Raw genomic sequence first — 25,478 nt, forward strand, 5'->3', positions numbered from 1 at the left:
CCCAAAGGACTGGACATTATTGTTATTTACAGTCCTAAACTACCAATATTGGTCTACTTTGTAGACCAAAGACGACTTCATTAAAAAGCACACTTAGGAAACAGGGTCCTTTTAAGCCCCGCCTGTAGGGGGCGGTAGAGGAAGTCGCAAACTTCCGGTTCCCAGAAATCCCTGTTGTCTGATTGGCAGCTTGGGCCGTTGGGTCCGCACCTGTGGGCATTGGGTCCGCGGCTATGGCGCCAAAGCTCTGAAGCCTTAACGGCTTTCTCGCCTGGCTGGTGGGCTTTCTCCGAGTTGAGGGCCATCTCCTTCGATTCCAAGTGTGGGTTTCTGCCCAGTGGACCCCTCTGCTCACCATGGCAGTGAGTAGAATATTTCTCGGGATTCGGCCCAGCAAGTCCTCCTCTCCTCAGGCGTTTCCTCCTCCCCCATCAAAGATGGCCCTCGAGGGCTTCTGGAAATTTCTAGTTCCTTGACTTCTCCCTGAACCCCAGGGGTTGTGGTGGTGGGATGCTGATCCAAGGGCTGGTTTATCACTTCTTCGCGATGTTTATAGCCAGCCTTATGGTTTGGAGTAATTTTTAAACATTACTGTTGATTTTTTGAAAATATCGGGAGTGGTTTCCCTCCCTTCTTTCCCCTTTCCATGGTCCTTTCCTGTACCCCTCTCTTTAAAAGGGTTTTCACACCTTTTAGTTCTCTCCCACACTCTGCCTCCTTCCAAGGTCTGCCCCATTTGCCTTTCCCTCCCCTTGTGTCATCATTCACCCAGGCTCCTGGTGAAGTTTATTTGCTTTCCTACTGCCCCACCTTACCATCCTTGCTTCCCTCCTGCCTCTGTTCCTCTTCTCCCCCTAACTATCCCTATTTTGTTCTATCTTTCCCACCTAGATTTTTCCTTCCTTGTATCTTTAGTTTATCTTCTTTGTCTTTTCGAGGCTTTGTAATACACTTCTGCAACTTTCTCTCTTTCCTATATTGTTTCCTTTCTATCCTGCATTTTTAGACATTAGTTCCCAATTCTAGGTCTCCAATGTTATATGTATGGGTATCTTTTTGGAGCATAGGTAGTTTATATAAGTGTATATTCCTATTGCTATTCATGATCATGGAGTGATCAGGTGTTTATAGTCAGTTTCCAGTGCAAACTTTCTTTAAATGTTTCTATGGATCTATGTTTTTATGATCATTTCTTACTTGTTCTAGATTTTATGACTTTTGAATCATAGCTATCTCATAGCATTTGAGTGCGGTATTTAATTGAAGTCTGTCTTCAGTAACATCCTATGTCTTATATGAGTTTTGGATAAAGTAAGTCTAAGTGTCTGGCTGTCTCTCTGTCTCTCTCTCTCTCTGTCTCTTTGTGTGTCTGTGTGGGAGGGAGGGGAAATGCATCCCTGTCCTTTTGCTTGCGAGTCTGCTTGATTGAAAGACTCCCTGCCTCTTTGTAGCAAGTGTAAGAGATACCCAGGTTTGCACACAACACACGCACAATCACACACACATACACACACACACACACAAAGATAGAGAGAGGGAGAGAGAGAGAGAAAGAGAGAGAGAGTCAGATAGACAGAGACAGAGACAGAGAGAGACAGCTGAAACAGAGACACATAGAGGGAAGGAAGGAGATAGTTACACAGAAAGACTGCAATAGAGTTAATTTCATGTTTCCTCTTTTTTAAAAAAATATTTTTATTACGTATTTTCCTCAATTACATTTCCAATGCTATCCCAAAAGTCACTCATACCCTCCCCCACCCCACTTCCCTACCCACCCACTCCCACTTTTTGGCCCTGGCGTTCCCCTGTACTGGGGCATATAAAGTTTGCATGTCCAATGGGCCTCTCTTTACAGTGATGGCTGACTAGGCCACCTTTTGATACATATGCAGCTAGAGTCCAGAGCTCCGGGGTACTGGTTAGTTCATAATGTTGTTCCACCTATAGGTTTGCAGATCCCTTTAGCTCCTTGGGTGCTTTCTTTAGCTCCTCCATTGGGAGCCCTGTGATCCATCTAATAGCTGACTGTGAGCATCCACTTCTGTGTTTGCTAGGCCCCGGCATAGTCTCACAAGAGACAGCTATATCTGGGTCCTTTCAGCAAAATCTTGCTAGTGTATGCAATGGTGTCAGCGTTTGGAAGCTGATTATAGGATGGATCCATGGATATGGCAGTCTCTAGATGGTCCATCCTTTCGTCACATCTCCAAACTTTGTCTCTCATATTTCCTCTTTTTAAGTGTGTCCCTGGGCCCAGTAGCCCTTGTGCTTCAGACAGGTGTAGAGATTTTCAAAGAGAGCTATCTGAGCTTTCTGGAGATGATTATTTCAATGTGCCCTGCTGGTTTTTGGATTGAAAATGTTTGCCATGTTTGAACCAAGCCACTTGTGGTGTTGTCTCCTTGATTTTTCTTTCTGTTTGTGGGTTTTCCCAGGAGCATAGATACCCCTGCATTTTTTTTCAGGGTGGATGTCGAGTTTTTAAATTGTTACTTTGAAAAAAGTCTTGGTTAATGTCCAGGGCCATGAATCAAATTGCCATGTACTAAAACAGATAGTGGCATTGTCTTAATTGTTTCCTTGCCTGCAGTGAGGGTCCATATGCCCTCTCCACAGCGCCTCTAATGCTGTGATTTCAGACTGTACCACCATGCCCAATCTGGACAGTTTCTGTTTTTCACAGGGAGCATAACTGTGAGATAAACATCTGTGCTGAGCTGTCCTGAGCTCCTGATCCAACTGCTGCCCCCTTGGCAGTAGGGGGATTGCATGGGTGTGCTTTTCTTTGTAGTACTGGAATTTCATATGTGAGCCTCATCACCCTGCACTATACATACTCTGCTTACAAGTTGTTAGTTGTGCTGTTATCTGTCCTCTTATCTGGAAAGCCTGTGAGGAGTAGCACAGGTTAGGTTTTATTCAGTTGTTTGAATTTTCTGATGTAGTTGTTTGGCATTGATTACATACTTTAGTTATGGGTATTTGATTAGTCATCACAAATATGATATTTGCTGTATTTGTGTATTTTCTGAGCATATGCACCAAGGGCTTCCTGACTCCCAGCTGTATTCTGCTTTGCAAACTTTCTTATAGAAATCTCATCTGTGCTTGCCTTTTAGGGAACAACAACAACTATTAAATACTTATTATAATACCTCCATATAATGGTGGTGTTTGCCAGTGTGCATGCATTTTGGTTATAAGTAGATAATGAAGTTGTCTTCACTGATGAATAGTAAGAATGCTTTGGGATGCTGCAACATAAGTGAGACCAAGGAAGATAGTCCTTTGAAACTGAGAATTATTCCACCCAAAGTACCAGACCTGATGAAGGTAGAAACTTCCAGTAGAAATAGTATTAGTCAGAGTGCTTTCCTTTGTGGCCAAACTGTAACCTTGGAATGTCATAGGAATTCCAGTGCTTTTCCAGTTCCTCTGTGACAAGCTGGATGGGTGTGTGAATCTGTCCTGCTGGTCATTAGAAGCCAGGGATTGTAGAGCTTAGTGGCTGCATCATGTGGTCCATGTACATCTTGTATGTGGAGAGGGCCTCAGTTGAGGCTCATTTGTGGTCATTTTGGAGCAACCAGTTTTCTACTGAGCCTCTGTCTCCTCCTTTATTTTAATGTCTCAGTCAGTCACAGTACTTTTGAGTGCTTCTTTCTACTCTTCATTTGTTTGTATTGTTTGCATGTTCTGAATTTGACAAAGAGTTGGCCAATTAGTTTCCTGCTGTCCTTCCTTCCTCAGTATCTATTGCCATGCAAGTTATGTTGTGAAGAGTAATGGGAGCCATACCTGTGACTTATTTATATTGTGAGTTTTTATTCTGAGCACATATTTACTTATTCACAGCCATATTGCTGGGCTGGTTACCTGTCCCTCTTTGAGGTTGCTGGTGTTTGTCAGGCTTTTCAAATGCCCTGCTATTAAAGCCTGTGACTTTGTGTTGCCCATGATTCTGCTCAGTTAGTTTTGTATCTGAATGCACATTTGGAATGAGAATGTTACTCTTGACAACTGAAGCAGTAATTTTTTTTATAATTCTCAATGTTCTGATCATATTTCCATGAAAATCTAGGACAATGTATGAAATAGGAAAGACCATGCATATTCATAAGTTTTTGGGTAACTATGGAAAACCTGTTAAGAGATTAAGGGACTATTTGAGGTAGCTGAATTTAAGATGTTTAGTGTATGTAAAATGTGGAGCATCACAGTAACCCAGGGGCCTCAACCAATAGATGCCTTTATGTGTCCGTGACAGCAGGACTCAGTTTCCCAGGTATAACTTTCATTCCTAGGCTTACCCATTCCTCCTTCATCAGCCTTCCACATTTCTGGGACAAGGGAATCCTGGGAATTTTGAGGCATAGATCTGTGCAGAGTGATCCTAGTTGCTAGTCTAAAACCAGGCATACTTATGGATCTGTGCTTTAAAGACATTAATCTGACTTCATTTCATTGTGTGATAGCTTTGGCTGAAACTGTCCTGTTTTTCCTGTCAAGAAAACTCTATATAAGATGCTAAGTTTCTTAATCAATTTTGTACAGTAGCAGTAACTTTATATAAGCACCCCTGATCCCAAATTTCGCTGTCTCCCCTAACTTCTCCCCTTGTGATGTTTCTCTCAGGAGCCTGCCACTGGAGTGCAACTTGCTGGTTCTGGAGAGCTGGTTGCTGAACCGGGACCCTCCAGTACAGAAGCAAGGGTAATTATGGACCTCATACATTGGAGCCTAAGAGAAGTCATGCCAGACAGACAGAGTGCTGCCTAATAGGGTCAATTGGGTTTCATCTTGATGGGTCTGTGTTGTCAGAATTAGATACATGATTGCTTATACCCAAGGTATGACTGACTAAGTTGTGCCTCAGGATGCCACCCAAAACCAGAAAACAAACAAGCATAGAATGAACCAAAAGGGACTGATGGTGAGGAATGGGCATCAGTTCTTGGATTACTTTGTTTGCTGGTCAATCAGAAGACAAGGGAAACAGTTGTTTCACAGTTGACCTTTTAATTTTATTTTTGATGGTTTTTCATCAAATCCTTTAAAATGTCTATTGCCTGTTTAGCATGGGCCTGGTGTTAGAAAAGGAACTGAGGTATTTCTCCATACATCAGGGCTTATGGAAACACTCGAGACAGCCCTAGCTAGCCCTTAACAACTTGTCTGTAATCCATGGTACTCCCAGGACTGTAGCTGAGCAAAAGCATGATCCTTCTCCGTGTTTTTCCTTTTAAACCTTGGAGCTCCTTCTGTCAGTCTTCTAAGCAGACTGTATAATTGTTTTGTCCCTAGGTAGGTTTGGAAGTTGTGATGTACTTTCTTGAACCTCTGAAGTGGCCAGAGTCCATTCCAGTGTCACCAGCTTTAGATCCTGCCTTTCTTCTATTTACTTCTTGTTGTCTTTTAAGGAAAGGTAGTTTGCTGTTTTAGATAGTTAAAATTCATTCACATTTAGGGAGTGTTATCCTGCATAGAATTATCCTTACTTGTTTTCCTGCCTGTAATTTGTTCGCATTGACTAAATTTGAGTCCTTAGAACTCATGCCTTCTTGTGTTAGAAAACTCCTGTTGTGAGGATTTTCATGGTAGCACAGGCCTGATATTTTGACCCTTATCTGCTCTGCTCTCCTGGTCGAGGCCACTGAGGATGAAAGGCCTAGGGTAAGAATTTCTCAGAGCTGTGCTGCTCCCTCCATACATAACACAGGCTGAAAATCCCTTCCAAAGCCAGAAATAATATTCCCACAGAGGGAGTATGTAAATTTACTATTGTATTGTAGTGTTGACATCATTAAACAGTGTCACATTATTCAGACTTGCCAAGGTATAAGCTTTTTGTTTGTAAGTGATGGTGGTAATATTCTCTCATTCGATGACAGTTGCACATATGTAGAATTTAGGTTTTGGTTATTTTCACAGCTACACACCATTCTCCTTCCCATCCTGTCAATGTTACACTTAGGCTGTAATGCATTTTCTCCCATTTTCTAAGTGTCCCACCACGTTTATTGATGGTTGCTTGTATGTGTGCTGGTGGGCGATTATTTGCTGGCCCAGGGTCATCTTCTCAGGAACCTCACTGGATAAGAGGAGAAAAGCCTCCACAAGGAGCCACCAACCTGTCACAGACCTTAGTGGTCATGTAGTGTCAACGGAAGAACACCTGCCTAGTCCTAATGGTATACTGAAAGATGCAGTCTAGCTTGGGGTTTTTGCTTAGGTCACTGAGCTGTGTGGCTTCAGGCAGCAGTGGTTTCATGTTCTCCTGATTTTGTAGTCTCCTGGTGTCTCTTTTTTCTCCCTTGCCCTGTTCTTCTCCACAAAGTCTTTCCTTCTCATCCAATTTTTCCCCCTCATGTCTTTTGTTTTAAATCATATCTGTATCTTTTGACCTATGCTGCCTCCCCTCTCAGCTTTTCTGTTTAGTCCTTCTTTTCCCTCTTTACCTATATCCTCAGCCTGTTCCTCCTGTTTTCTTTATTGGTTATGTCTTTGTCCCATTTCTTACTGTACTTCCAGACTTTGGGTGCCTGGCTTTGTTCCTTCTGCCTTCATCTTCTCACCCCATTGTTACTGTATTTTTTTTAAAGATTTCTTTACTTATTATCGTTAAATACACTGTAGCTGTCTTCATACACTCCAGAAGAGGGCCCCAAATCTTGTTACATGGTTGTGAGCCACCATGTGGTTGCTGGTATTTGAACTCAAGACCTTCAGAAGAGCACTCAGGGCTCTTAACCGCTGAGCCATCTCTCCAGCCCTGTTATTGTATTTTTATATTCCCATTTACAACTCTCTAAACTATTGTATCTTGTACAAGACAATTTTCCTTCATCACTACTTTCCAAATTCCTAAACCCATTTTGCTCTTCCATGGCCCATTAGTTTTCCAATAGTATCTTTTTTTTTTTTTTGATGTTGTATTACTGTTGCTGTTGTTGCCTGCTGCTGGTGTTTGTGTAGTTGTAGAATTTGTCCTTGCAACCATTACAGCAGTGTTAGTTGTTTCTTGAGATTGGGTTTCTGTATGACCAGGGTGGAGTTCAACTCATAGATGATTCTATTTCCACTTCAGGAGAAATAGGATTGAATCTTCCTCAGTCAACGGTGGGAGATGTGCACTTTCAAAGAAATTCCATTTCTCAATTTGACAATATTTTCCCTGGTGTCCCCCCTTTTTATATTTTGTGTTCTGGAATTAGTTCCTCCTCTCATCCCCCTTTTTTCCTTTAGTGTGTCTTCTCCATCAGATTCTTTTTCCTTCACCTTTTATCCTTTCTCAACCCTCCCCCATATTTTCCCACATTCCCACACTCTCTCCCCAGTGCTCCAAGCCTATTCTCACTCCTCGTTCTAGGCTGATCATGCTTTTCCATATCTTTATCAAGTTTCGCCCACTTTCTCTCCATAACCCTTTTGTAAATAAAGGAGCTGTTTTTTTTTCTTCTCCTTCTTCTCCACAATGATCTGTTTTCCAGTTCCAGCATTGCCCTTCTCACCCCATTGCCCTTGTTAATTCTTCCCCTGGTGCCTACTTTGCAAGTAGACTGTTTAAAGTAGAACCCTCAGAGGACAAGGCATATGGAAATTCCTTCTTGTTCAGTCCAAATTAAAAATCTGTTCTGTCCTTTACAACTAACGCTTGCTTATCAATCATGTGTAAGTTCCCCCACTACCTCTGGGATGCAAAAGTCTAGTCTGTGTTGGTGTTTAAGTTTCCAACATCACTTTAATGGGTGTCACAGTACTTTGCAGCCGGGAGCCAGCATTCACAAATGTGCATCTGGGTTCCTTTTCTGGCGCCACAGGCTCCTTTTAAGCCCCGCCTGTAGGGGGCGGTAGAGGAAGTCGCAAACTTCCGGTTCCCAGAAATCCCTGTTGTCTGATTGGCAGCTTGGGCCGTTGAGTCTGCACCTGTGGCTGTTGGGTCCGCGGCTGTGGCGCCAAAGCTCTGAAGCCTTAACGGCTTTCTCGCCTGGCTGGTGGGCTTTCTCCGAGTTGAGGGCCGTCTCCTTCGATTCCAAGTGTGGGTTTCGGCCCAGTGGACCCCTCTGCTCACCATGGCAGTGAGTAGAATATTTCTCGGGATTCGGCCCAGCAAGTCCTCCTCTCCTCAGGCGTTTCCTCCTCCCCCATCAAAGATGGCCCTCGAGGGCTTCTGGAAATTTCTAGTTCCTTGACTTCTCCCTGAACCCCAGGGGTTGTGGTGGTGGGATGCTGATCCAAGGGCTGGTTTATCACTTCTTCGCGATGTTTATAGCCAGCCTTATGGTTTGGAGTAATTTTTAAACATTACTATTGATTTTTTGAAAATATCGGGAGTGGTTTCCCTCCCTTCTTTCCCCTTTCCATGGTCCTTCCTTGTTCCCCTCCCTTTAAAAGGGTTTTCACACCTTTTAGTTCTCTCCCACACTCTGCCTCCTTCCAAGATGTACCCCTCCTGCCCAGCCCTTTCTCTCCGTTTGTATCAATTTTCTCTCTGGATCCAGATGGTGGGTTTTGATTATTTGCTTTCCCCATCCCCAGCCTTTCTCTCTCACCATCTTTGTTCCCCTGGTCCCCACACCACTCTCTTTCCCCTGTTGCCTACCCCCACTGCCCCTATTGTCTTCGGTCTTTGTAAACTCACTTTCTTCTTTCCTGCACTTTAGGTTTTGTCTGTGTCTTTCTCAGGTTTTGTAATACTCTACCCCATCTCTCTCCCTTTCCTATATTTTTCCCTCTCTAATCTCTGCATTTCTCCACATTTGTTCCCATATGTAGGTCTCCAATTTTTTTTTCTCTTTATTCAGTTTTTTTCTTCGTCATCTTATTTTTTTTTAATAAGGTATTTTTTTCATTTACATTTCCAATGCTGCCCCATGCCCTCCCTGCCCCACTCCCTTACCCACCCATTCCCACTTCTTGGCCCTGGTGTTCCCCTGTACTGAGGCATATAAAGTTTGCAAGACCAATGGGCCTCTCTTTACAATGATGGCCGAATAGGCCATCTTCTGATACATATGCTCCTAGAGACATGAGCTCTGGAGGTATTGGTTAGTTCATATTGTTGTTGTATGGGTTTATTTTTGGAGTATAAGTAGTGTATATAATGGTATATCCCCATTATTTATGATCGTGGATGTATTAGGTGTTAATAGTCAGTTTCCAGTGCAAAGTTTATTTAAAGGTTTCTTTTGATCTATTTTTTATGATCATCATTTTTATGTGCTAGATTTTATGACTTTTGAATCATAGCTAAATCATAACATTTGCCTGTCATGTAATTGAAGCCTGTCTTCAATCACATCCATTGTCTTATTTGAATTATGGCTAAAGTAAGTCCCCCTGTATTTTGGTCTCTCTCTCTCTCTCTCTCTCTCTCATTCTGTGTGTATGTGTATGTGTGTGAGTGTATGTGTGTCTGTGTCCTTTGGCTTGTATGTCTGCATGATTGAGAGGTTCCCTGACTCTTTTTATTGAGTGTGTAAGAGATACTGAGGTTTGCACAACACACACACACATACACAGAGAGAGAGAGAGAGACAGAGAGACAGAGACAGAGAGAGACAGAGACAAATAGTAGAGAAGAGAACAGGAGAGACACAGACAGACACACAAAGTCACAAAGAGAGAGACACAAAGACATGTAGAAACTCAGAAATAGTGAGACACACATAAAGAGACAGAGAGAGACAGAGCTGAAACAGAGACACAGAGTGTAGGAAGGAGATAGTTACACAGAAAAACAGGAATAGATTTGTTTCATGTTTCCTCTTTTATAGTGTGTCCCTGGGGCTGCTAGACCTTGTGCTTCAGACGGGTATAGAGATTTCCAAAGAGAACTATCTGAGCTTTCTGGAGTTGATTCTTTCAATGTGCCCTGCTGTTTTTTTTGGATTGAAAATGTTTGCCATGTTTGGAACCAAGCCACTTATGGAGTTGTCTCCTTGATTTTTGTATGTGTTTGTGGGTTTTCTCAGGAGCATAGATACCTCTGCAATGTTTTCAGAGTAGATGTCCAGTTTTTACATTGTTATTTTGAATCAAGTCTTTGTTAATGTCCCAGGCCATGATTCAAATTGCCCTGTAGCTAAAACAGGTTATGGCATTGTCTTAATTGTTTCCTTGCCTGCAGTAGGGTCCTTTTGCCCTCTCCACAGCCTCTGTAATGCTGTGATTTCAGACTGTACCACCATGCCCAATCTGGACAGTTTTTGTTTTTCACAGGGAGCATAACTGTGAGATTAACATCTGTGCTGAGCTGTCCTGAGCTCCTGATCCAATTGCTGTCCCGTTTGTAGTAGAGGGATTGTTTGGGTGTAACTTCCTATCTAGTACTAGAATTTCAGTGATGGGCCTCATCAACCTGTACTATATACATACTCTGCTTACAAGTTGTTTCTCATGCTGTTATCTGTCCTTTTATCTGGAAAGCCTGTGAGGAGTATCACATGTTAGGTTTTATTCAGTTGTTTGAATTTTCTGATACAGTTGTTTGGTATTGCATATATATTTTAGTTATGGGTATTTGATTAGTTATCACAAATATGATATTTGCTATATCTGTGTAAATATTTTCTGAGCATATGCACCAAGGGCTTCCTGACTCCCAGCTGTATTCTATTTTGGAACCTTTATTATAGGAACCTCATCTGTGCTTGCCTTTTAGGGAACAACAACAATTAAATACTTATATTAGAATCTCCATGTAATAGTGGTCTTTGCCAGTGTGTGTGCATTTTGGTTATCTATAGATAATGAAGTTGTCTCCACTGATGAATAGTAAGAATGCCTTGGGATGCTGCAAGATAAGTGAGACCAAGGAAGATAGTCCTTTGAAACTGAGAATTTTTCTACCCAAAGTACCAGACCTGATGAAGGTAGAAACTTCCAGTAGAAATAGTATTAGTCAGAGTGTTTTCCTTTGTGGACAAACTGTAACCTTGGAATGTCATAGGAATTCCAGCGCTTTTTCATGTGGTCCATGTACATTCTGTATGTGGAGAGCGCCTCAGATGAGGCTCATTTGTGCTCATTTTGGAGCAACCAGTTTTCTACTGAGCCTGTGTCTCCTCCTTGTTTTTAATGTCTCAGACAGTCGCAGTACTTTTGAGTGCTTCTTTCTACTCTTCATTTGTTTGTATTGTGTGCAAGTTCTGAATTTGACAGAGTTGGCTCATTTAGTGTTCTGTTGCTCTTCTTCCTCAGCATTTATTGTCATGCAAGTTATGTTGTGAAGAATTATAGGAATGATGTCTGCTATCAATTTTTACGTCTTATTCTGTTACATCTTTACTTTTTTCCTCGTTCACAATGCACGTTATTATGTAGGAAACCTCTCCCCATGTCCTCTGCGCACCACCCTATCAGTTCCTGAGAAGCAGTTGGTGTTAGTTTGGTTTTTCCATGTTCTTCTCTTAAAGCTGTTGATTGACTGTTACTCATGTCTTTTGATCAGCTCCTTTTGTAAGTGAGTGCACAGTTGGAATGGGATTCTTACTCTTGACAGTAAAAGCAGTGATCCTTATTATATTGAAAAATGTCATCATATTTCCAAGAAAATTTAATGATAGAAATATGGAATAGGGATAAGGAATAGGGAAATTAATGAGTACTCATATGTTTTGGGGCAACTTTGGAAAACCTGTGAGGAGATCAAAAAACTAGTTCAGCCAGCTAATTTCAGGGTGAGGAGTGCCTCTACTGGGTGGGACCTCCCTAGCTTCCTTAAAAAATAGATTACTTCACATGTATATTAGGGTATGTCTCAGTATTTTTCTCAAATAGGCCTTAAATTTCCAGGCTTAAGCAGTCCTCCTTCACAAACCTTCCACCTTTCTGGGACTATAAGGGAATACTGAGCCCTACTAAAGCCCCAATTTTAAAGTTTCTTCTCTATTTATAGGGAATAAATAAAGCCTCAGTCGCTTTTCCAAGCTCAGGTTGTATTCAGAGCCATTTTATTTTAGCTGCATAGAAATTTCTATTACAAAGTAGACTTTTTGGACAGTTGTGTTAGTTACAGCAACCATTTTATGCTCTTCCCTCCCATCAGCATCCTGGGAAATTAAAATTGGCTCTTTGTGTCTCTATGTATAGATAATTGTATATGTTGTCTGTCTAATTATCTTTCTGTCTACATGTCTCACAATTAATACATATGTAATGTATCTAATCTTTTTTATCAATCCTTCTGTGTGTCTATCTTTATCAACACCTCCATCCACAGGCATACATCTAAACATCCATCCATCCATCCACACACACACACACACACACACACACACACACACTCATTCTCCAACCCACCCAGCCATTCACCTACCCATCCATCCATCCAGATGTGTACACCTACACACATGCATAAATACATAGATATATCCAGAGATTCTTATAATGTTTTCATGGTGCTGGAGAGATATACATCCCCTGGCTCTTTTCTTTCTCACATTTGACCCTCTTCTTGCTGTGCTTATGAAATTGGGGATTACAGGCCCAACATATCTTGATGAATATTTCTGTTTTATTTCCATGTCTTTGCAGGCTGTTGTTTGGCTTCAGCTGTCTTGGGCTGTCTTTGAGACACACACACACACACACACACACACACACACACAGGTTGTGTTTAGAACTATTTTATTTTAGCCCATTTTACCTTTCCAGAAAACTGTTTATAGGATGCTGAATTTACTAATAAATTTTTTTAGCACCAGGAGTCAGCTTGTGTAAGCACCTATGATCCCAAACTTTCCTGTCTTCTCTAACTTCTCCCCTTGTTATCTTTCTCTCAGGAGCCTGCCACTGGAGTACAACTTGCTGGTTCTGGACAGCTGGTTGCTGAACAGGGACCCCCTAGTACAGGAGGAAGGGTAATTATGGACCTCATAGATTGGAGCCTAAGAGAAGTCATGCCAGACAGACAGTCTTACCTTATTGGGTCAATTGGTTTTCATCTTGTTGGTTTTTTGTGTTGTGAGAATTAGATACATGATTGCTTAGACCCCAAGTGTTACTATGATTTAGTTGTTCTCCAGTACAACTAAACAAAAACCAACCCAAAAAACAAACAATCACAAAAACGTGGCATAAAGGGACTGAGGATAAGGTATGGCCTTCATTTCTTTAATTACTTTTATTTCTTGATGTCTCAGAGGACAAGGAAAATGATTCTTTTACTATTTAACTTTTTTGTTTTTAATTTTATGCTGTAGTCCTCAAACTACTTAAAATGTCTCCTACCTTTTTAGCATGGACCTGATTTTAGAAAAGGAACTGTGAGATATTTCTCCATACATAAGGGCCTCAGGGATCATTCCAGCCAGGCCTAGCAGCTATCCCTTAACATCTTGTCCCTAGTCCAGGGTGCACCCAGGACTTTACCTGATCAAAATCATGATTCATCCCCATTTCTTCCCTTTTTAACTTTGGAGCTCCTACTTGTCAGTCTTCTAGGCAGTCTGTATAAATGTTCTGTCCCTAGATAGGTTTGAAAGATGTGATGTGCTTTCCTGAAACTCTGAAGGAGCTGGAGTCTAGGCCATTGTCACCAACCACACAGAGATCATGCCCATTTTTCTTCTTAATGGTGGAGTCTTTTAAGGAAAAATTGATTGCTCTTTCTGATATTTGCAGTCATTCATGTTCAGTGAGTGTCATGTATAGAATTTTCCTTGTTTGGTCAACTGTTTGTAATTTGTTCACATTGAAAGCATTTGAAACATACCATCCTGAAAATTCATGCCTACTTGGATTATAAAATTCCTTTTATGAGGATTTTTATATTTGCACAGGTTTGATATTTTGACTCTTAACTGTTTTGCAGGTATAGGCTCCTGAGCTTAAAAAAAAAAAAAAAAGCACAGGTAACAATTCCTCAGATCTGCATTCAGGAATGATTCATGCCCCCCTCCCTGTGTAACACAGGTTGAAAATGCCTTCCAAAACCAGTATTGATTTTTCCCTAATGAAAACGATGTAAAAGATGTTGTTGAACTATAGTTTTTGATAGAACTATGCAGTGGGTCCCAACAAAATCACACCATACAGCATGTCTCATGTGGATGTTGGGAGTGGAAATGGAGAAGGGAGGAAAGAAGATATGAGGCAGGGAGAATGAAACTATTATCAGGCCTGTGCCACATGAACACAGGACCTATGCCTTTGCTACTCGGTCCACTAGAGATGATGTCTTTCATTGTTGGTTCCCTATAGATCTGGCTGTAAAGATGCCTGATTGTTGTGAAGTCACCTTTATCCATATATAGATGTTCCTGATTGCCAACCTTCCCCACCTTTTCTTTTTATAAAAAGGGGAATTGAAAAGGGGGGAGGGGTTGGTGAGGCAGGAATAGAGGCATCAGATCTCTTAAATTGCTTTCTACAGGGATGTCATCAATTTTAGGGTGTAGCTGGTCCTCACCATAGGGACCTTTTGGTAGTTGTTAGAATCAGGCTCTTCTGTGGACAGTGGTTGGTAATCCTGTAAGAGGAACTGATTAATTGTTTGGTTGGAAAGTTTTTGAATCTGTCATTGGAAGAATGTGGAGAGGAAGTTAGTAAAGCAGGGAGCAAATTATAAAAACAGAAAAATGAGAAGAGGTGTTAGGAAGAGCAGTATACATTTCCATATGGGGTTTTTGAAAACCCAGGGATCAGAGGCATCAAGTTGTTCCTTAAATTTTTGCAGGTCTGTTTGTAGTTGCTCGATTTTGTTTTTTATTATACCCCAGTGATATAGAAGCAGCATTCTTCTTCAAGAGAAAGGCAAAGACCACTCTCTTTAGCAGTAAGAGGATCTAGTCCTTGTCAGTTTTGAAGTACCACTGCTACCAAGGAATTGATCTGTTCTTAGAGAATGAGTATGGGTTGAGACACCTGTTGAAAATTGGGGATAAACTAGGAGGAAAACTGATTGTACAAGATTAGAGATGTAGTCAGTTCTGTTCTTCTGGTAGCAACACCTGTATTTATTCCTGCAATCATCAGGAGTGTCAGGATTTGAACTGCCCTTTTGATGTGTTGGTCAGCTATTGAGTCCACAACTAGAATTGGTAGGATTTTCCATGAATTACCCCTAATTTATGGAAAAGAAACATCAATGTGCAAACTCCTGACCAGCTAGCTGGCAGGTAGATGATGATATTCTTGAGTACCACAAAGAAATGATGTGTTTTGGACGGTAGGGCACTGTGGCAGAAATGAGGTATCAAGCCTTATGGTTTTGTTGCAAGTTTAGGGAATTATGTTCTATGGAGCATGTCCCAGGTCCTGATTTTAAATTCCAGCAACTACCTCACAACCACCCATAATGAGATCTGATACCCTCTTCTTGTCTGAAGACAACTATAGTATACTTACAATAGTAAACTGTATTTATAATAGTAAATAGTATAGTGTATTTATAATCGAAAATAAATTTTTCTGCATGGAGTAGGGTTGACCAGAGTGAGCAGAGGTCCTAAATTCAATTCCCAACAACCAGATGAAGGCTTACAACCATCTGTAAAGCTACAGTGTGTACTCATATACATAATAAATAAATCTTAAAAAACAAAGTATTTCAGATACATATAATTAAGATATATATTTAAGATATATATATATATATATGATATACATATACATACATACATACATACATACATACATACATACATTCTTCCATGCCAAAGACAGTGATAGAGAAAGGGTGTGGTGTCCTGGCAACACCAGAGTCAGGGCAGCCAGAAATCTTTAAAGCAACCAGGTTGGGTTACATTAAGGAGTTTGTAGGCTGAGGTCAGGGTTTGAAGCAGAAGACAAAATGACAGGTTAGTGTTATTTATGAGTGGATATCAAGGAAGAAATTACCTTAGAGGAGTACTTAATTACTTTTCCTATTTCTCCAATTTCCGGAGGTTGGAAAATTGAGACACATATAGCTTATCAACAACACTTGTTTCCCACCTGGGATTCTCTGGGTCCTGAATATAGAAGAAGATGGTCTTGCATCATTGATAGAAGAGGTGATTGGTCTGTGATCCTAACATATATATCTGACAAGATCAATGCATCCCCCATATTCATCTGGCAATTTCTTACAATAATCTTTTGTCTGCTCAAAGAGGAAGCAAACAAAGAGGTCATGATATTCAGATAGAGAGGTAATATAGGGTTGACAGCAATTTTGAGTAGCTCCTGGTATCCAGCAGGGATTGGAGGAATAGACCATATTTAATCTAGTAGGGTTGAGTGCAGCTACTGGAATGGAGTCTCATTTTTCTGGGATTGGGGACAAGGTCCTGATTGATGTTCTCTGGAGCTTAAGGGAGCAGGGTCCTGTTGGGGTTGATGTTTTTGACAAAGAGTTATTTTGAGGTAGAGGGATAAAATGTTTGAGGTGAGACAAGTGGATCCAATGAGAGAGTCCCTCAAGCTTAGCAGCTGTGTGAGTCATGAGAATTACCTTGAAGGGTCCCTGCCATTTAAGAGAGAGGGGTTGGGGTCAATGGTCTGGAAGGGAGAGAAGGACCTGCCCTGTAATGTTGACAGGGTGTGGGCAGGAGATAGTTTGTGGCTGTGGTAGAAGGTAGTCAGCAAAGTTCCATCTGAAGGAGCAGAGATGACTGAGTAATGGGGTGAGTAGGTGATCAGGGCAGGGAGAGTGTATGAGGGTGAAAGACCAGGAGTTAGAATCATTCATCCATACATGACCTCAAAGGTGGGAGAGCTCATAGCCTAAAAAGAGCCAAGGGTAGGAGTTTTACCCAATCAAGGTGAAGTTACTGTGAAAGTTTGGCAAGAGTGGTTTTTAGGGAGTGGCTAGTCCATTCTATCTTTTCTGAAGACTGAGGGTGATAGGGAATTTGAAAATATGGGATGTTGAGGGCTTTAGATAGAGTTTGAGAAACTTGGCATGTGAATTCGGGATCATTGTCTGACTAGAAGGAGGCTGGGATTCCAAATCGAGAAATGATCTCTTGAAGGAGGTCAGAGACTGAGCCCTTTTGTTGCTGGTGGGGAATGCCTCCACCTACACTGAGAAGGTGTCCACCAAGACCAGGAGGTACTTAGAATGTCTGATGGTAGGCAGGTGGGTAAAGTCAAGTTGCCAGTCAGTCCCAGGGAGGGAACCTCTAGCTTGGTGGGTGGGAAAAGGGGTGCTATGATACCTAGAATTGGGGTCTGACATCTGACATTTTGCAAGAGGCAGTGATAGATATTAAGACACATAAGTCCTCGGGAGTATGCCATAGGTGTGTCTTAACAAAATAAGACAAAGCTTGGCTATTAGTATGGAAAAGCTGGTGGAGATAGGACAGAGTTTGAGGTTAGAGAAGGGAAGTGGGTAGTAGTGTGAGAATGTCCTGTGGTGAGTGAAACTGCCATGGACCGGGCTCAGTCGGCCCCCCTCATTCCATGGGAATCAGGGGTTCCGGCAGGTGGACAAGGAGTCGGCAAGAATTGACAGACAGACAGAGACAGGAAAGATTGTGTAGAATCTGATTGTATTGTCACAAAGTGAACACCAGTCTTATATAATACAGAAAACAAAGGAGTAGGATGTCACAGCAGGCAAGGTACATAGAAGTTATCTGATACAAAACACAGGAAAGACTTCAAAGGACTGGCCAGAACCAGGTAATGTTTACAGTAAAGATAAAACAGCCCTGCCTAGGGTCAGCTAATGACAGGTAAGGATTTCTCACCCTAGTCACAATTTGTGCTACTCCTTTGAGCCTTGTGAAAGCTAGCACCAGGGGGTTCTGCTCTAGCAGACCTTCTCATGAATAATGTAATACCGCAACCCCCCTATTTCCTAGGCTTTGGTAAATACTTGCATATGAAAGTAACTTGGCAGTTCTTTTAAGTATCTCTAGGGAATCTCCATTTGTCAGAATTCCACCAACTTGCTTCTAATATGCAATGTAGTCTGCTATACCTGGCTATAATGAAGATTCTAAGTACACTTTGCTAAACTTATCCTGAGATTTCTAACTCATATCCAGTAAAATACTGTAAGAAAGCATGCAAGACCCTCTATAATATTGCAGGGACAGATCTGGGGCATTCTTGCTATGGGAATGCCAAGGTTCCAGGAGGCTGAGTTTCCTTGAAACTCTTTGTCTCATGACTGCTTCTAGGCTTCTAATCCTGTAATGCGAGTCACTACTGGAGTGGATGTAGCATGAAACAGGTCTGGACCATTAAAGGGCCACAACTCTACCTTCCTCAGGAGTTTCCCTTGGACAATTTCAATAGCTTTGGGGATATGGGAGGCTTTTTAGCATAGCCATAATTTGGTTTGCATTAGTTACTGGTCCTCCTTTTGTCATAAGTAACCAGAGCTCCTTTCAGGTAGCAACATGGGACAGGAAGATATAAAAACCATACTTGGAGTCTGTGTAGATGTTTAGTGATTATCCCTGTTCTAGTTGACAGGCTTAAGTGAAGTATTAGTTCAGCCTGTTGATTAGTGGTGTGGGCATGGAGGGCCTGTGCTTCAACCACTTTGTTATCTAACATTACAGCATAGCCTGCTCTTTTGTCTCCTTCATCTCCTTCATGTAAAAAGGAGCTGTCATTTGTATAATGAAAGAACCTAGTGGGGAAACCCCCACTCAGCTCCCGATTCAGCATGCACCCAAGAATCACGAATAGAACACAACACCTTGATGTAACAACACGAGGTATTTTAATGGCAGAGCTCAGGGTCGAAACGTATCTCACACAGGAGACAGTGGATTCGACCACGAGGCTTGGAAGCTAGGGGGTTTTATAGAAAAGGAGTGGGGCTGGGGGAGGAATTGGCGCGGTTTCACATGATTGGTCCATTTAAACATCAGCAGCCTGTTAAGATTTAACTTAGGTCAGAGGGGTGGGAGATAGGGAGGCGATGGGCCTGCCCGGGCACGTCCTGGTCTGTTCTGCTATGTTCTCAGCCCCAGGTTTCAAAGCTCACAAACAACTCTTTGGGCTATTTGACGTACATTACATGAATCACAGTTTTATTTCCTTTCATTCCCCTCTTCTTCTGTTTAGACTAATTCTAATCATAGAATTTTAGAGATTGGTGTCCCCTAACTCTTCATCTACCTGAACTATAGGTTGATAGTGCCTTTGAAGGACCATGAGTTTTACTGTATCAATTCTACTCTGGATGAAAGCCATTCCTCTATTTATCATACAAGGGCCGAAAACTAAAGCTAAGCATATCATAAGGATTGGTCCGGCTACAGCGGAAATCAAAGAAGATATCCAAGATGGTCGTGATTCAAACCACGACTCAAACCACCCCCGTTGAGCATCCCATTTCTGTTTCCTTCGCTCTAATTTTTCTCTCAGTTTCTGCATAGAGTCTCTAACTATTCCTGTATGATCTGCATAGAAGCAGCACTCTTTTTTAAGGGCAGCACACAGTCCTCCTTCTTTTAGGAACAACAAATCAAGACCTCTCCTGTTCTGCAAAACTACCTCAGACAGGGAGGTCAAAGATTTTTCTAAAGCGTCAATGGACTTCTCTATTGCCGCTAGGTCTTCATTGACAGCATCTCTCAAAGACTGAATTCCCTGTCTTCCTTCTATCAAAGCTGACACTCCCATCCCCACTCCTACTGCCATACCTATTCCCATGAATGCAGCCAGGGTTAAAGTAATTGGTTCACTTTTTGACCGCCGGCCAGCATAGCTTTCTTCTAAACTGGATGCAGGGTGATGATATACGCGGGGTAACAGCTAGATCATGACACAAAAATCATGAGATGAATTAAAAACCTTAGTTGATACACAGGGAGTAAGTCCTGTATTGCAAGCCCACCATCCAACCGGGGAAGGTACAAGATAGTAATTAGCTTCCGTTCTGGACATGGACTGAATTTGTCCACATAGGTGTTTGTGAGTGGAAGGTGGGGTGCCTATACAGAGACCTGGATTCCTCGAGGATACTTCAGTCAGGGTCAGGTTTTGTCCTGTACCCCAAGAGCAGGAAGTATGGCTGCTGGTTCTGTTGAAATCTCCATTGAAGGCGATTCCTTCATAATAAGGCGGACCCGAGGACAGGCATAGCCAGCAGTCCTCAGTAGCGCTTGGATCAGTTCTGTTAAGGGCATAAAAGGCTCCTCTCACTAGGTTAAACATCCTCTGTCTTGAAGGAATCTCGGGGGTAATAGTTAGAGGTACCTGAGGAGTGGGAGGTTGGGTGATAGCGGCCATATTAAGGGGGTCCGCAATCAATGGAGTAGGCTGAGTAATTGTATGGGTGAGGGGTGTGGACTTGGTTGGGGGGCCTAAAGGATTGTAGGGGGTCTCTATTTTTAATCTGATAGTGAACAATAATCCCTCATCATATCTTTCCTTATAAATCCTAAGACCCCAGGTATACCCTTTTGTCCATCCCAGAGCTCTTTTCCCTGGTTCAGTGAAGGTGACACTGAGCTGATGGCACCAGTCAGTACACTCGTCTAGGTCAAATCCTCCAGGTACATAAGATGCTAGGGAATAGTTGGCTGTTACTCTAGTATAGTCCCGGCTCGAGGAGGGCTTCCAGCGGGCTGTACCTGAAGTCTCGCAACCCCAGCTCTTGCAAAAGAAGTCAGCCTTACCTCCACATGTTGGATTGAGGGACTGACTTCGGTGGGGCCCGGGGCAGACATAGAAGGGATGGGTTCGAAGCATACTTCTATCCCTTTGGTTAGAGCAACCACCCCATGGGTCTCTCGAATGTTTTTCTACGTACGGAGGGGGTGTTAAAGGTGCCCTCTGAATGTCAGAGTACCCCTCCAAGTCCCATCCAGGAGGGGCTCCTATAGCCAACTTACAGATGTCAGGGAAAAGATCAGGCCACCAAGTCCACAGAGGGTGTACCTTGGCGATTGTCCATACAGCCCTACCCCACTCATTGAGTACCTCCCACTTTTGTTGAACAGGACTGTGGGGGTTGAAGTCTTTTGGGATCGCTCCTACGAAGCAGGGTTAGTAGTCTTAAAAGGGTTAGTAGTCTTCTCCAAAGTCCACTAATCATGGCTGACTCCAGGGGGTACTCTCTTGACGTGGGATGTGTGGACCCAAGTGGGGATTCCTTCTACTTTGACCGTGGTGGGCGTTGTCAGTAGCACCAAATAGGGTCTCTTCCACCTTGGTTCTAGGTTTCCAGCTCTGTGTCTCCTCACCAGGACTGTGTCTCCTACTTCCAACTGGTGCGGGCGGCACCTGTGTGTCACCAGCAACATAGGTTTCTTTTAGCTGTTCCCAGACCTCTTTTCTTACTATTTCGAGAGCTTTTAATCGAGCCAAAAGACTATAAGAAGGAGAGAAAGACACATCCGGGCGATTCTTATCCCCTACGGTCATAAAAATGGATGAGGGCGCCCCATACATTAATTCAAATGGAGTTAGGCCAAGGGGTCCAGGTGTATTCCGAACCCTGAACAAGGCATAAGAGAACGGCTGTCCAATCGCTTCTGCCGGATTCTAAGGCTATTTTAGTCAGAGTCTCCTTTAGCGTTCTGTTCATCCTTTCTACCTGTCCTGAATTCTGGGGTCTGTATGCACAATGTAATTTCCAATTTGTCCCCAGTTGTCTGGCCAATCCCTGACTTACCTGGGAGACGAAGGCAGGTCCGTTGTCTGACCCCATTACCTTAGGTATCCCAAAGCAGGGAAGGAATTCTTCAAGTATCTTCTTGACCACTACATTAGCCGTTTCTTTCTTGGTGGGGTACGCTTAGACCCATCCCGAGAAGGTGTCTATAAAAACTAGGAGATATTTATTTCCATACCTAGCCGGTTTCACCTCAGGGAAGTCAGTTTCCCAGTAGGTTCCAGGCCTGTCTCCTCGCAGTCTTTTTCCCTCCTGGAGCCTGCTAGACCCAGCGTTGGTAAGTGCACAAGCACGGCAGTTTTTTTTTTACTATCTCTTCCACAATTCTTTTTAATCCAGGAATGTAATAGGGGGACTTACTAACCAATTTTTTTAGTTCCTAAATGAGTCAGATAGTGTATGTTAGCTAAGTAATCTCGCCCCTCTTCTTCTGTGAGGGTTCTTTTATTTATTTCCTCAGCAGCGGGCTGTTGGGTTCTCACCACCAGAGTCATTGGCCCTTGGGCTGCTTTTTTAGCTTCTTGGTCTTCCATTTGATTTCCCTTTTCAACGGGCCCAGTTCCCTTCTGGTGTCCTGGGCAATGGATAATTGCCACCCTACAGGGCAGATGAACAGCTTCTAATAAGCTGAGAATTTCTTCTTTATTTTTGATATCTTTGCCAGCAGACGTCAGCAGTCCACGGTCAGTATATTGCTCCGTGAACATGAGCCATGGCAAAAGCTTACCGGATGTCAGTATAGACATTAAGAGCCCTTCCTTCTGCCAGCCTTAAGGCTTGAATTAGTGCGATTAGTTCCACTTTTTGAGCTGATGTACCCTCCGGCAGGCTGCTGGCCCATATGACAGACTTTCCATCCACTACTGCTGCCCCAGCCCTCCGCTTACCTTCTACCACAAAGCTGCTTCCGTCTGTAAACCAAGTCATCGCCCCTGGCCAAGGTTGGTCTGTGAGGTCTGGCCGGATTCCAGTCTCTTCTGCCAGTATTTCTTCACACTTATGTGCAGGGGCCTCGTCAGCCTCAGGTAGTAAGGAGGCGGGGTTGAGAATGGCTGGGGGTGCAAAACTTACTCGCTCTGTCAGCAATAGGCTCTGGAAGTGCATCATTCAGGCGTTGGTCATCCAGCGGTCCGGTGGTTGCCTGACAATGCTATCAAGAGAGTGTGGGGCCACTATGGTAACATTCTGGCCCATAGTCAGTTTGTCAGCATCTCTTACTAGCACAGCCGTGGCTGCTATCGCTCGCAGGCAGGAGGGCCATCCACTGGCCACAGGGTCCAGTTTCTTTGATAAGTAGGATACCGGGCGCTTCCATGGTCCCAAAACCTGGGTAAGGACTCCCCTTGCCACTCCATTTCTTTCATCAATGTATAGGGTGAAAGGTTTGTTTAAATCTGGCAGGGCCAATGCCGGAGCCTGCAGCAGTGCCTTTTTGAGAGTTTCAAAGGCTAGCTGATGTTCTCTGGTCCAGGTGAATTCCCCTTTCTCTTTGGTTAGTGGATACAAGGGAGCTGCCAGTGTGGCAAATCCGGGAATCCAGAGTCTGCAAAACCCGGTGGTCCCCAGGAACTCTCTTACCTGGCGAGCAGTGGTTGGGGCCGGGATCTGCGTAACAGCTTGTTTTCTGGCTTCTGTGAGCCACCGTTGTCTATCTCTCAGGACATATCCTAGGTAGGTCACTTCTATCTGGCATAACTGAGCCTTTTTAGCAGAGGCCTGATACCCCAGATTACCTAACTCCCCCAGGAGGTTTTGGGTCCCAATTTCATAGTCCTTGCGTGTTTCTGCAGCTAGGAGCAGGTCATCTACATATTGCAGAAGAGTCAACTGTGGGTTATTGGCTCGGAAAAGAGTAAGATCTCGGTGTAGGGCTTCATTGAACAAAGTGGGCAAGTTCTTGAATCCCTGAGGCAGCCTCGTCCATGTGAGCTGTCCGGCTTGTCTACTCTCGGAGTCTTGCCATTTGAAAGTTAACAAGGGCTGGATTTTGGGGTGTAACCTCAAACAGAAAAAAGCGTCTTTGAGATCCAGGACTGTGTACCATGTCTGAGCAGGTGGCAAGGTGCTGAGGAGGATATAAGGATTTGGCACCATGGGGTGTATGTCCTGAACTCTCTTGTTGACTTCTCTAAGGTCCTGGACTGGACGGTAGTCACTGGTCCCTGGTTTTTTTACTGGAAGTAGAGGAGTGTTCCAAGGGGATTTGCATGGGACCAAAATCCCTTGTTGGAGCAGTTTGTTAATTTGGGGGCGTATACCCTCTTGAGCTTCTCTGCTCATGGGATATTGTCGGACCCCTATAGGGGTGGCCCCAGACTTAAGTTCAATCACCACGGGGTGGGGGACCAGTTTTGCCATCTCCACTCCTCCTGTCTCTGCCCACGCCTGAGGGTATCGATTCTACCAGTCCTGTAATCCCTCAGGGGGCTTTACTTTATTTTGGTAAAGTCGATATTCCTCCCCTAGTTGTAAAGACAACTCTAGAGTCTGGGCCACTTTTATTCCCTGGAAAACCTCCGGTCGATGAGAGGTGAAAGTTATTTGTGCTTTTAACTTGGTTAGTAAGTCTCTCCCCAATAAAGGCATAGGACACTCTGGATTGACTAGAAACGAATGAGTTACTCGATTTCGCCCTATGTCTACTACTTGGGATGTGGTCCATGGATACGATTTTTGTCCCGTGGCCCTGATCACCAAGGTTTTTTCATTTTTCTTCACTTTTCCTAGAGGTGTTTTGAGTACTGAAAATTCGGCTCCCGTGTCAACTAGAAAGTCTACAGGGGTCCTCTCCACTTCTAAAGTTACCCTAAGCTCGGGGAGTGGGGCCGAGCCCCGTTCCCCCTAGTCTTCATCTTCTCCAAGAGAAAGCACCTTTACCTCTTGTTTTTTTTCGGACAGTCGCTCTTCCAGTGGCCCATTTCCTTGCAATATGCGCATTGGTTCCTCTCCAGGCGCTGCCCGCCTTCTCTGGGTCTCCTTGGTCCCTGCTGTCTTTTGTCTCTCAGGTTCCCTGACTGTCTACCTCTTTTTCCGTTATCTCTTTCTCCTACTGCGGCCAGGATCCTAGTCAAAACCTTTTCTTGCCTCCTGTTTCTCCTATCCTCATCTTCTCTTTTCTCTCTTTTCTCTCTCTCTAACTTTTCATCTTCTGTTTCTCTCCTATGATACACTTTCTCTGCCTCTCTAACTACATCCCTTATGGTGTAATCCTGCAAGCCCTCAATTCGCTGTAACTTCTTCCTAATGTCAGGAGCCGACTGGCCAATGAAGACCATAATTACTGAGGCCCTTTGACCCTCAGACGTGGGGTCGAATGGGGTATATCTCCTATAAGCCTCCATGAGCCTTTCAAGGAAGACTGAGGGGGGCTCAGTCGCTCCCTGCATAACCTCTCTTACCTTGGCCAGAATCGTGGGCTGCCGGGCAGCACCTCTGAGACCCGCCACTAGGACCCTGCAATAATTGGACAGTCGTTCCCTACCTGGTGCTGTATTATAATCCCATCGGGGCCGGGTTAGCGGAAATCCTTCATCTATCTCAGCTGGAGTTTGGACAGGGCGCCCAGCCTCGTCTCAGACGTTTTTCCGAGCCTCGAGGAGAATCCTCTCTCTCTCTCCTTGGTTGTGAATAGAGTCTGCAGAAGCTGCTGGCAGTCATCCCAGGTCGGCTGGTGTGAATACATTAATGATTCAACCAACCCAGTGAGTCCTGCAGGGTTTTCTGAAAAAAGGGGGCGATTAGCTTTCCAGTTATAGAGGTCAGAAGAGGAAAAAGGCCAATACTGTAGGGGCTGTAGACTATTTGGATCGGCAGGGGGAGCCCCAATAGCCCTGAGGGGGAGCGCCATGGTTGAATCCGCAAGCCCCTCAGGGGTGACTCCTCACTGGCTCCTTGTTCCTGTGGA

General features: G+C 43.5%; 1 protein-coding gene across 2 annotated transcripts in view; it reads left to right on the forward strand.

Annotated features, from left to right (window-relative positions):
* The first annotated feature begins 200 nt into the window (after positions 1-200).
* Positions 201-25,478, forward strand: part of Scml2 (Scm polycomb group protein like 2) — a 175,694-nt gene continuing 150,416 nt past the window's right edge. For both annotated transcript variants that reach the window (XM_006528670.2, XM_006528672.2), the window contains exons 1-3: positions 201-362; positions 4,639-4,716; positions 12,789-12,866. In XM_006528670.2, coding sequence (XP_006528733.1) covers positions 357-362; positions 4,639-4,716; positions 12,789-12,866 — 162 coding nt within the window. In that variant the 5' untranslated portion in view covers positions 201-356. The remainder of the gene's footprint in view (positions 363-4,638; positions 4,717-12,788; positions 12,867-25,478) is intronic.

Source organism: Mus musculus, chromosome X (genome assembly GCF_000001635.26).
Source record: "Mus musculus strain C57BL/6J chromosome X, GRCm38.p6 C57BL/6J".
Classification (NCBI taxonomy): Eukaryota; Metazoa; Chordata; class Mammalia; order Rodentia; family Muridae; genus Mus; species Mus musculus.